General features: G+C 41.4%; 1 protein-coding gene across 11 annotated transcripts in view; it reads left to right on the top strand.

The window, feature by feature from the left end:
* LOC121080478 (CUGBP Elav-like family member 4) overlaps positions 1 to 12265 on the top strand; it is an 817088-nt gene that overhangs the window by 714379 nt on the left and 90444 nt on the right. For all 11 annotated transcript variants that reach the window (XM_040578501.1, XM_040578511.1, XM_040578506.1 and 8 more), the window contains one exon: positions 2633 to 2782. In XM_040578501.1, coding sequence (XP_040434435.1) covers positions 2633 to 2782 — 150 coding nt within the window. The remainder of the gene's footprint in view (positions 1 to 2632; positions 2783 to 12265) is intronic.

Genomic DNA, 12265 nt, shown 5'->3' with positions numbered 1-12265 from the left:
ATGTTCAGTATTTTGTCAGACAAATCAACCTGCAGAGTGGCAGCCTGTGCAATACGAGGCTGTTAAAGGGTTAAGCAAAGCAGTGCGGGAAGGGAGGATTCATAATACATTTGCTATGTCCCTTCTTGAAGTGATGGCAGAGCCTTATACACTCACACTGCATGATTGGAAGTCATTGCTTTGTATGGTACTAACTGATACAGTATATGATGTGGTTATTTGATTTTTGTGAGCTATGTGTAGTGGCCTTGATTGAAAATCTTAATCGGGGAATTGCTGTTAACTATGAGCAGTTGGCTGGAGAAAATTAGTTGTGCCGATTCTGTGACTCAGGCAAGGTATCCCAGGGACAACTGTTTGCAAATGAATGAGATGGCTATTAAGGCAGTCCGGATGCGGGAGTCTTGCCACAGTCTTGCAGGGTCCTAGAGAGTCACTAACTTTAATACTAACTTGATTGATTGGCTTCAGAATATTTTGCAACAAGTCGAACATCAGGAAGCTCAAGGGATGCTTTTAAAACAACTAGCTGTGATAATGCCAATGAAAATTGTAAATGGGCAGCTTTCACAATCGCAACCCCAACATGTGTCAAATGATTGTAACGCAGAACTCACAGCAGACTGTAATTCTCAGGCTGAGTTCTGGAATGCAGCATAACAGATTTTTGCTTCTCTAATCTCTTCTGTAAGAACAGTACACGCTTTTAACTTGCTTAGTAAATTAGGCTGCTGGCTTGCTAAACAAAGTAATACTACAAATAATATTTTTTTTTCTGGCTTATTAACAGATGTTGATTCTGCCCATCATATGTTGCTACAGAACCGAGGTGCTATTGATTTTTATTATTAGCACAGGGACACAAGTGTGAAGACTTTGATAGGATGTGTTACGTGAATCTGAGTGACCACTGTGAATTAATTTACAAAAGTATACAAAACTCAAAAGCCTTAAAACAAAGATCTGCAACAGAGCCAGGGGCGGGATGCCTTTGGTCTCTTCTCACGGCTGGGAAACTTTGGGCCATGACTCAAAAGTATTACAGGATTTATTATAATTATCTTTAACCACCTTAGTGACGTTTGCCTTAGGTCTCCCATGCTTTTTTTTCTGTATCCAGTGTTTAGTTGATTGTAACATAAAGCAGGTCATGGTCACCCAGCTACATACACCCTTTGCCTCCTTGCAACTAACAAGCAAAAAAGGGGAGGATAGAGAATGTCTGAAGAGATATACAGGAGAGGAAAATGGGGAATGGCTGACCTAACAAGAGATGAGAGAACAGCTAGGTGTTGTGAAGGAGAGGAGGAAAGATAAACATGGTTATCTAGTGTTTAATAGGTGTCTGCATGCTTGTAGAGATATATAGCTATGTAACTGCATGAATGATTTCTGCCCTGAGCCTGGTGGAGCATACATATGGGGTTTGAGTCCCGGCTCAGAGATGTAAATAGGGGCTTCTTTGTTACGGTAAAAGTTTTTCTCTTTGCATAAAAAAGAGAGGGAATGAAGGGAATGACCCCAGAGGTATGTTCAGAGAAGGCATGCTATGTTTCGAACTTTTTGACTGAACCAGTTCTTGTTTGGTGTGCCCTTCCACCTATGTATAATGTTCATCCGAAAGAAGATGATATTGTTTACACTTTGAGTGTCGATAATTGTCTTTTTGTAGATGCTAATGTAGTAGGAGGCTATGATGGGAACGTATTGCAGTGGTTCTTCTCTTATCCGGAGTAACAGCAGGGAAAGCATTAGAGTTAAATCACCTTGTTTGGTAGGCAGTTAAGAATGCGAGTCAAAATTGCCACTGCTTTTTGTTGTTGGTTCAAGGATATGGCTGTGAGGATTTTGATGGTATGCGCTGCGTGGATTTTAGGCGCCCCATTGCAGCAACATGTTATCAAAATCTGAGAAAATTTCAGCCTTTTTGGCATTCATTCACTCAATTGGCAGTATTGTTTGTTTGCTATTACCTTGGTTGCTGTCATGTTTGCAAGGGCCCTGCAGAACATGGCAAACCTGGTACTAGCTGTGCAAAAACAAAAAAGGGAAAATTGTAAAATTGTACGGAACAGAGACAGTGGGTTATTTTGACACTGACAATATGTCTTAGTTGCTTTTTTATTTGTTCTATTACTTATACCTTGTTTTTACTTGCTCGGTTTCAAAGGTTCTTTTTGTGCAACAGGAAGGGGGAGATGCAGGAGCGGTCTGCAAACTAGGACCATGCATGGCAATCAGTTAGCTGAGGGGAATGTGCTCAAGCTTGTAGGTCACGAACCCTGGGAGGACGAGGAGTGTGAATAGACACAACAATTAACATGATGAGGCATGTTTACAGAGCACAGGGGAGTGGGAGACGGATGGCGCCAAGGAAAGATAACACCTTGTTGTTAATTGATGGTAGTTAACCACCAATCAGGGATTGCCTAGTATGCAAGGCTTAACTTCAAGAACCAATCTGTTTAAAACGCGCAGCTTCTGAAAGTCTATAAAACCTCGTGCTTCTGTACAATAAATTGACATTTGCTTGCATCAAGCTGCGTCCCGTCTCTTCATTCGCCGCATTCTCCATATAGTTATTGCTTCCAGTGCTCACCAGCTCTGATTTGTGTGTCCTCCCCACTTGCAGGTGGAAGCACGCCTCCTGGCATAACTGCACCAGCTGTGCCTAGCATCCCATCTCCCATTGGGGTGAATGGTTTCACTGGCCTCTCGCCGCAGGCTAATGGGCAGCCTGCCACAGAAGCTGTGTTTGCTAATGGCATCCACCCTTACCCAGGTAAGCCAGATCAATGCTGTGCCCACAACCTGCTCCTTCAGTCTTAGGAAGATTGTCCACATCCACAGGCTTTGTCTAGCATGAGCCACCTCAGAAGGATTATACCTCATGCCATCAGGGCTCACTCTAGCATTGGTGTAGTTAGGGCTTACCCAGCTAGTTTTTATACACTTAAATCTGGATGATAGACATCAAGGGCCTGTTGGAGATGGAAAATTTTTATGCTGAAGAATTAAATGCTCATCTGCTGTATGCCAGGATGATTTGTCAGGACACTCACCATGTTTTGGTTTAGGTAAAATTTGATCTAAGGCCTGACCAGTTCATGCTGGTAGATCTTGCAGTAGTACTCCTGGGAAGCCTTGAAGGATCTATGCTAAGTCTGTTTGCTTCCCCTAGCACCCACCATTGGTATCTTCTGCTGGGATTCCTTTGCATCTGGATGGCTCTGGAAGGACAAGTCCAGAGGGTACACATGGATGCTCACCCAAACTGCTCCATCCCTCAGATCATGCACACAGGCAGCTGCTGGTCTCCAAAGTACACACTTCATCCAAACCATGTTGCCTTACCAGGTCTGGAAAGTGAAGCTCTAATATAGCCACAGAACAGGTTAAGCTTCACCTTTTTGTGGCAGATCACCAGAGAACTGCTGCTGGGATTCATACACTATGACTAGCTCAAATCATACTGAAGGGGTGATTTTGCAAGCCTTGGCAGTCAGGAATGAATAAGGGAGGTTAAAGGATACGTACCTACCTCTATACCTGTAGTTAGAAATATATGGATACCTTTAGGCTGTAATCACCAAGAACTCAGGAGTTTACAAGTCCCTAATGTACACCTACATTTTTTCAGCATCCTCATGACTTGAGATAGCCCTCTCCTCTAAGTTGTACTTCTGCTAAGAAGACATTCCTTACTATTTCTCCCCAAATACTAACAATCATAACAATAAACATATAAATAAATGTTACTACCTGATCCTAGCCACCAACTGGCAAAGGACTATTTTACCCTGGGGCACTAATAGATTGATCTAGTCTGTTAGGAAATCAGACACTGAGACAGGTGCTCCAGCCAAAAAACCCACAAAACCCCTAAGAAAAGCCAGTCCTTAAACCTCAGAAGACTGAATATCACAAGGGACTTTATGAGCTATAAGGAAAAATATCACATAACATAGAAATATAAGTCTTAGCTAGTTAGAGTTCAGAAAATGTCACTGAAAAAAGCCACCCTGTGAATGCAGCAAAGGAAAGCCCAGAAATGCCAAGAGTACTGAAAAATAACTATAATCCTCCCCATTGTAAGCATTTAGCCATGGGTTTAACTTTAAGCAGAATTGAAATCAAGGGGTTTACTGAATTAAAACATAAGCATGTATATACATGTTTGTAGAACCTTAGAGGGATGGGGAGCGTTTGGAAGCTTACGGAGGCATCAGAAGATTTGCAGAAGCCCTTAGTATGCTCAGTGAGCTCAACTACAGCATCAAGAAAGAACCCTGTCTTTAAGGTTATATAAATACAGCCATCTGTTCAACAATCCATCGATCTAAGTATCTACCTGTTTGAGAGTCTATCATTTCTGTTTATTCATACATTTCTGTGTCTATATTTTTTCTGGTTTATCTAGCTCCTTTTAGCTAATCTTTTGTGATCCATTACTGCAGATAGCAGATAAAAAGATGATTGTTCTAGATGAATCTTGATGACTTGAACTTGTGTTACTATGTCCAAATACCCCCATAATTAAAGAAAGTTTTCAGTTAGGTATTTTGTCCATTCTGAGTTTTGCAGAGACTTGCTCAGCCAGCAGTTCTCACTAAGTCCATGCACAAACACCAAAAGTTTAACAATGAAAGGTGACAGTCATCCTTGCTCCTCTTCACTGCAGGCAGAGAGGCTCCTTTCTGCCAGTAAAGCTGATGTACAAATAGTCTGCTTTGTGTAAAGTTTGGATTTATCTCAGTGTATCTTCAACAACACATTGGTCTTTCCTGGTGGTCAGCTTCCCCATAACTTAGTGACATCTTAAGTTACAGCAGAGCTGTAAAGGGAACAGTGGCAGGCCAAACCCTCACCTCTTATTTTTCTTCTGCCTGTCTCCACTAACAATGAAACCCTGAAAGCAAGATACTTCATAGCAGTTTGGGTGTAGGACATGTCATGTGTTTGCTCTCTTATACTGTTCCTTTTCATGACCATTTATGCACTCCCAAAACTATACTCCTTGCCACAGGCTTTATTGAAGCCTGGACCTTAGCAGCATTAAAAAAAAAAAAAAGATTAGACATTTATATGAGTATTGAGAACATCCACACTCACATTAGACTGGATAAAAATGTAGAAAGGACACAAACCTTCATGCTTTATAAGTCAGCCACTAATTACTTGGTGTTAGAAAGAAGTTTTCAGCACTGGGCAGCTTATTCCATCATTGTCTGCTATGGGATTTTTTTGCAATTTCCTCTGTAGCATCTGTTCCTGGCAATGTCCTATGGTTCTGCATGTCTGCATTTCTATCTGCAAGGGTAAAAATAAAATATTAAAGCTGAGCATGCAATTATACTAACATTATAGAGAAGAAAAGAACATGTCAGTCCCCATCCAAAGTCAGCATCTTCCAAACTACTTTCTTTTATGGTATATCTCGCATTCTGAAAGTGTCCAAGAGTGCTGCAATATTATGTACATAACCATAGTCTTGCTATGGCTATGACTTGTCATATATTGTTTAAATCCTGAATTTTGCTCTCAGCTACTTTTTCATACTTCACAAAAAACTCAAATATGTGTGTGTGGGCCACACCATTATATCCTGTAGCAGAACGTGTTTTGTTGCCTGAAAATAGCAGAACAGAACAGTCAAAATCTCTAGAAGCATGACATCCACATCATTCAGACTCAAATAAATCCCATTAAGCAGTTTGTCTACATGTCCACCTTTGTGTCTAGCTGTAATATTTTGATGTTTCATCTAAAGGACTCCAGAACTCCACAGTCTTTACACTATAAAAACAGGTCCATAACATGTAATTGTATTTGCTCTGTAGTTTCATCCTTTCTTTCTTTCTTTCTTTCTTTCTTTCTTTCTTTCTTTCTTTCTTTCTTTCTTTCTTTCTTTCTTTCTTTCTTTCTTTCTTTCTTTCTTTCTTTCTTTCTTTCTTTCTTTCTTTTTCTTTCTTTCTTTCTTTCTTTCTTTCTTTCTTTCTTTCTTTCTTTCTTTCTTTCTTTCTTTCTTTCTTTCTTTCTTTCTTTCTTTCTTTCTTTCTTTCTTTCTTTCTTTCTTTCTTTCTTTCTTTCTTTCTTTCTTTCTTTCTTTCTTTCTTTCTTTCTTTCTATTTTTCTCCTGTCTTCCCCTGTGCTCTTTTTTTTAAAGATGCCTTTTGTCTAAAGCAGGGACACACAGAGTAGTATTTGAGTCAGACTACTGAGCCACCCATGGTTTTGGGGCAAAGGCAAGACTAGGTCGAATATCCCCACTTACCAGGTATCTGATCACAGCCCCAGTCCCTGCAAGAATTCATTTTCTCTGTGGTTCCAGCCAGGCTATGGATCCATGCAATAGCACTAGAAAACCATTCCTTGTAGGTATACTCTTTGCAAGCCATGCTCTCACCTTGTCCAAGCCAGTACATAATATCTCACTGTGCACTTTTGGACATGGACAGAATTACAAAGGAGTAAATATTTCCCCTTCCACTAGTCTGAGCCCCTTTGAAGATTTGACTTTTTTGTGTATTAATGACTGCCCTTTAGTCTTTCCGCTTGCAGAGCTACTGAACATGGCAATGTGTCAAAACATATCGTGAGGACAAAGAGCATATTCTGTTTTGCCATGATCTCGTGAGTCACATTGCATCAGTGCAAGAGCATTTGCCATTTCCACATTAGCCATAGTAACAGGGATCGTGCTCTTCTGCCAAAGCTTCTTAGCCACCCAGAGCCCAGTGCCTTTCTTGTAACAGTGGAGACCATCTGCACTGGTTTCTCCTTTGTCTCACACCATCAGCACTGTGCTGCCCAATAACAGGTCCTGCCCTACTGGATTGCATTGTGAGGGACTGGACAAAAGGCTCACTGCAAAAAATAAAGCCTCTTTGGGAAGAGAAGGGGAGGGAGAGATGAGAAAATTGGGAGAGCAAAGGCCAGCAAATGAGAGAGAGAGGAGAATGGTTGTCAAAGGATCAGTGACTAGAAATGAGGAAACTGGAAGGGGGCACAGAGCAGAGTACTCAGAAAAGAGTGAGCACTGCTCTGTGGTCTTCTGCCAAGTGATGTGCCCAGGAAGAGGCAGAAATACACCCAACAGCAGCCAACAGCTCCGAAACAAGTTTCTTCCTCCTGGGCCAAGGGATGTCCATCTTGACCGGTGCCATGGCTGGATCCAGTGGTATGGCTGCTTTGTGGAACTTCAGATGGGGAATATTTTCCAGGATGTTGAGTTTTTCAGTGTATTTGGTCTAGGCTTGGGTTACTGAGGAAAACCAAAGCAAAGTTCCCTCGGTTATTCCTAGTATATTATAAATGTGTTGCTTCATTTACTATTCTCAGGCACACAGTGATTCTGTTTCTGACTGCCCACCACTGCCAGAGTGGTGGGACTATTAAGAAACTGCAGACTAGATCTCTCCCTCCTCTCTGCAGACACAGCAGATGTCCCCCCACTCCCCTTTGGTTACACTGTGGGTCTGGGCTAGCAAGACAGCAAGCTTCACTTCATACCCTATTTGGGGTCCAACCCACTCTGATGAGGACTAGCTGTCAGTATGAATGGGCAGCCAAGCCTTTATGCCCACATGTCTCCAAGCCACCACTGAGATGATTGGCAGTAAAGTTGTCTGCATGGGTGAATACCTGAGCTGTAGAAAGTCATGTCTTAGGAACTGAACCAATTCATTTTCCTTGGCTCAACAAAGAGCGATCAGGCAGTAACCAATTTCACCCGTTGTCAGCAGAGACAAAATTCAAACTCCATCTGTAATTATTATCATTACACAAGCTAATTTTGTAGGGGAGGAGATGCTGGCAGGCTAATATGACAGCTTTATCTATTAGCTTGTCAATTAGGTAGCAGCACTGCTGATGGGCAGGCTGCTGCTCTGGACCAGTTGGTACCAGGAGCAGTCCTGATCATGACACACACCATCTAGTGGCATTGTGCAAGAGAATGTCTTCACTTGTGCAGGCAGAGAAAGGGATTTACTTATACCATGTGTCATTTCAATCCTGAATGATGTCAAAGAAGAAGAGTATAGAGAGGAAATTAATCAGGAGAGCAGAAAAAGAGAGATCTGCCTGCATCCATAGAAGGTCCAGAATGAAAACCAAGCCCCACAGCATTCAGTCCAGACATACACCATGCCCTAGAATCATACACCAGCCCCGAGGCTAACTTATTATGGGAAATATTTGGCTGCAGTGTGTTTGTCCACCCTAAATCTCTGGGTGAGAGCTTTCCTGTTCATATTTTGTATCATCAGTTTCAAAAAACACAACAGTGAGCACCTGAAACATCATTATGAATATGAAGCATTTATTTGACCCATTTGTAACAATCTGCCATGTGCCGTAAACCATGCTTTACTGGTTAAATAAATAAATGAATGCACTCATTAAAAATATAATAAGAAGTTTCCATCTCTACTCTAAGCTACTTTAATGATGCCATGTACTTCCAGTGATCATGATGCAGCCATAATGAATGAGGTTGTTTAATATCTTTCCAGAGCCAAAGTATTTTCTCCTCTGATCTGGAAGAAAGTGTAAATAAAAATGCTGATGTTTTCAGAGGCACCTGAGTTAAGACCTTGAGCTTTATTTTCAAAGATGACTTAAACTAAGCTCCCAAAAACATGGAGTTAAGTGCCTTAATAGCTTTTAAAACATGACCTTGAGTTATGTGTTTATGACCTTAGGCAAAGGAAGGGAGGTATGGTCATTACTTTGCTATTGTATTAGTATGTCGCCTTGGCCCGCCACCTCCGCCTCTCCACATTTCTGAGTCATCTGTGTCTTTTTTGCTTTTTCCACTGGAAGCTTCACCAGTCCTATCATGTGTTTACATAGCACCCATCTCAGCAGGGCCCAGATTATGGATGGGTCTTGGAGGTGGGACTATTAAGGAAATAATAAAGATAATCCTGATTTCCAGGAAAGAGCTATATCAATTTCATAGTAGGCCCATATGTTGTTCCAAAGCAGCATCTACAATACCTGGGGATGCTAAGAAAGGGCTTTTCCAACTAACAGGATGGAGTGGAAGGCACAAATGCCCTGGATTTCATGGCTCCTTTGACATGCAGGGGAAGAAAAAATGGGACATGTCTTTGAGTGGTGTCCAGTCCCTAAACTGTGAAAAGAGACTCTAAAACACAGGATCAGTCTCCATTTTCTGCTGTATCAGCACATTCTTTTTTGTTGTTATTGCAGTTATTGTTGTCTCTGAATACCTAATTAATTGCAACAGTAAATGTTGGCTTCTTTAATCACAGCATCAGCAGTCCTAATCAATCTTAATAATATGGAATCTGTACTATGGCACCCATGAATTTTAATTACATAAATTTCTTGAGATGTCTCACAAGCTTGTTGTACAAAATGATATAATTATGAATATAGATTAGGGCTGCAGGCTGTGATTTAGGTTGGATTTAAGGATCGAATAGACACCTCTTGGTCATTTATTTATTTATTTTGAACCTGGCCTTCACATAGGGGGTTTTTTTTGGTATCATTATGTTATTTACTACCCCACAGACTGAACAGCACTGCCACTCTTTCATTATCCTCCTCCCCATCCACCCTCCGAGAGGTGATAGTGGCCTGGGAGAGGTATAAAATACCTCCAGGACAGTGAGAGGAATGAATAGATGGGACAGAGCACAAAGCTGTGCATCTGGGCAATAACACATTTTTGTAGGCTTGTGTGGGGAGAAGTGCTGCAAAAGAGTGAAATAGATGGAATAACGCATATCTGTTGGGAAATGCATAGGCAATCAGGGGTGTGTGTGAAGATGATATCATGTAGGTATAAGGTTTGCTGACTCCTTCCACCAAAGTCAAAACCCAGGGTGTCTTATGGGCCCAAAATGTGCCAGACCTTGCTTTTTTCTCTCAGAAGAACTGGACTCCTCTGATTTCAGAAAGCAGATTTCCTTGGCTTTTACTTCAAGATTTTTCCTCACACCTCTACTGTCTTCAGTGCAGCTCCTTCTGATTGACACCCTTGACCATCACAGCAGCCCTCTGTCCCCTACAACCATTTTCATCTGGGGCACTCACATAACAGCTTGTCTTGGCCAGACACTGTAGCTGGGTTACTGGCATCTCAGGAGGGATCCAGAACATCACTTAAAATTATTTTATTTATTTTTAACAATGTGCTTCATTTTGCGACCTCCATTCTTTCATTCTCAGACAAAAGCTGAATGTCGGGCCTAATGCCAGCTGAATGTTCATTTAAAAAGTTAGATTTGGGGTTGTTCAGCCTGGAGAAGAGAAGGCTCCAGGGAGACCTTATAGCGGTCTTCCAGTACCTAAAGGGGGCTTATAAGAAAGCTGGAGAGGGACTTTTTACAAAGGCATGTAGTAATAGGACAAGGGGTAATGGTTTTAAACTGAAAGAAGGTAGATTTAGATTAGATATTAGGAAGAAATTCTTTACCGTGAGGGTGGTGAGACACTGGAACAAGTTGCCCAGAAGAGTTGTGGGTGCTCCATCCCTGGAAGTGTTCAAGGCCAGGATGGATGGGGCTTTGAGCAACCTGGTATAGTGGAAGGTGTCCCTGCCCATGGTTGGAACTAAATGATCTTTAAGGTCCCTTCCAACCCAAACCATTCTATGAGTCTATGATTTTAATCTAGAGATATATCAGTACTAAGAAAGATTCCTGGTGTTAATTTTAAAGCACTGGTATTTCATGCTGACTTGGGAAATCATCATTGGTTTTTTGCATCAGGCAGAGTGTTATAGTTTACCTGTACAATTAAATGACAGAGACTGGCCAATTAGAAAATTTGATTTATTAAAGCAAGCGACAAGTAAGCAAAACAGTGCTGGGCGGCCGGGGAGTCTCCTGCTCCACCAACGGCGCGCACTCTCTTCCCGAAAGTCACTGGATTTATACCCTTCGTCCTCCGGTGTTAGTGGTGCACTCTGCGTCTGCACTGCTTGTTGCTAGAGGGTTGTTTTCTGCCTTCCTCGGCTTCCTGGTGGTAGTGGGGATGAAGGCTCTTTGTCTTCCTCACATCACGGACTCCTGTCTTCATGAGCCCCACCCCCTCCTTCCTTCTCAAGTTTCTTTTCGTAACCCTTCCTGACCGGATACTTGTGGCTGACCTTTGCATATTCCATGTAAATTCCCATTGTTCTTACAAACTTTGATGAACAAACAGTTCACAGTTTATCACAATCCCCCCTTTTTCTTTTCACCATTTTGTTCATCAAATCGTTTAAGCTCCTGTTGGCTTAAAATGAGGGTCTCCTCCACCTCCAGTATTTTCCCTAAAGGTTCATATTTGGTTCTTATAGACATCAAATGAGCTGTTTCTAATCTGTTTTTTACGATTGTAACTATTCTATTAAATATACAGGGTCCAAAATTTAACACTAATATCAACATAATCAAGGGTCCTGCAAGGGTAGATAATAAGGTGGTTAGCCAAGGAGAGTTGTTAAACCAGGATTCATATTAGCTCTGTTGCATTTTTCGTTTTCTTTTTCGTTTTTCTAGGCCCTCCTGAAGTTTTGTCATAGTATCTCTTACAACCCCTGTGTGATCAGCATATACACAACATTGTTCTCTCAAGGCGACACATAACCCACCTTGTTGTAAAAACATTAAGTCTAATCCCCTTCTATTTTGTAATACCACTTCAGATAGTGATCTTAATTTTTCTAAGGCGCTTATTGATTTTTTTTATTCTAAGTAGGTCCTCATCTACCGCTATCCTAAGTGACTGTAATTTTTGATTCTGTTGGACTAATGATGTTATCCCTGTACCTGTACCTGTTGCTCCTACAGCTATCAAAGTAGCTACTGTTAATGCCATAAAGGTGAATGGTTCTCGTTTTCGTAAATGGTAACTCTGGGTATTCTGGTAATTGTACATAAATTACTCAGGGTGGTATATGATCCGGGGAATTATCATCACCTGTATGCAATATTTCTCAGAATCGTTGAACACTTTAAGAGATAAACAGGGAGTGATTCCAATTTTGGAGCAGATTCATTTGGTATTACTGGCTGGTATTAGCCAATCAGCGGGGGGCTTCCCTTTCAGGGAAGCTTTTATTTTGCATAATTTATTTTTCTCTGGGGGTACATTCTCAATACACCTCCCTTGTCCCGATACATATTGCATTGTCAGGCTTTGTTTCCGACTTTCAGAATCCCATAAACATCGTATCGGGTTTGAACCATTTACCCTTTTCGCCTTTGAGTCTATGCTTATTGCCTCATAAAAGGGAGGTTTA

The sequence above is a fragment of the Falco naumanni genome, chromosome W (genome assembly GCF_017639655.2).
Source record: "Falco naumanni isolate bFalNau1 chromosome W, bFalNau1.pat, whole genome shotgun sequence".
In the NCBI taxonomy this organism is placed as follows: Eukaryota; Metazoa; Chordata; class Aves; order Falconiformes; family Falconidae; genus Falco; species Falco naumanni.
The sequence above is the reverse complement of the archived record's forward strand: the minus strand, read 5'-3'. Positions and strand labels throughout refer to the sequence as shown.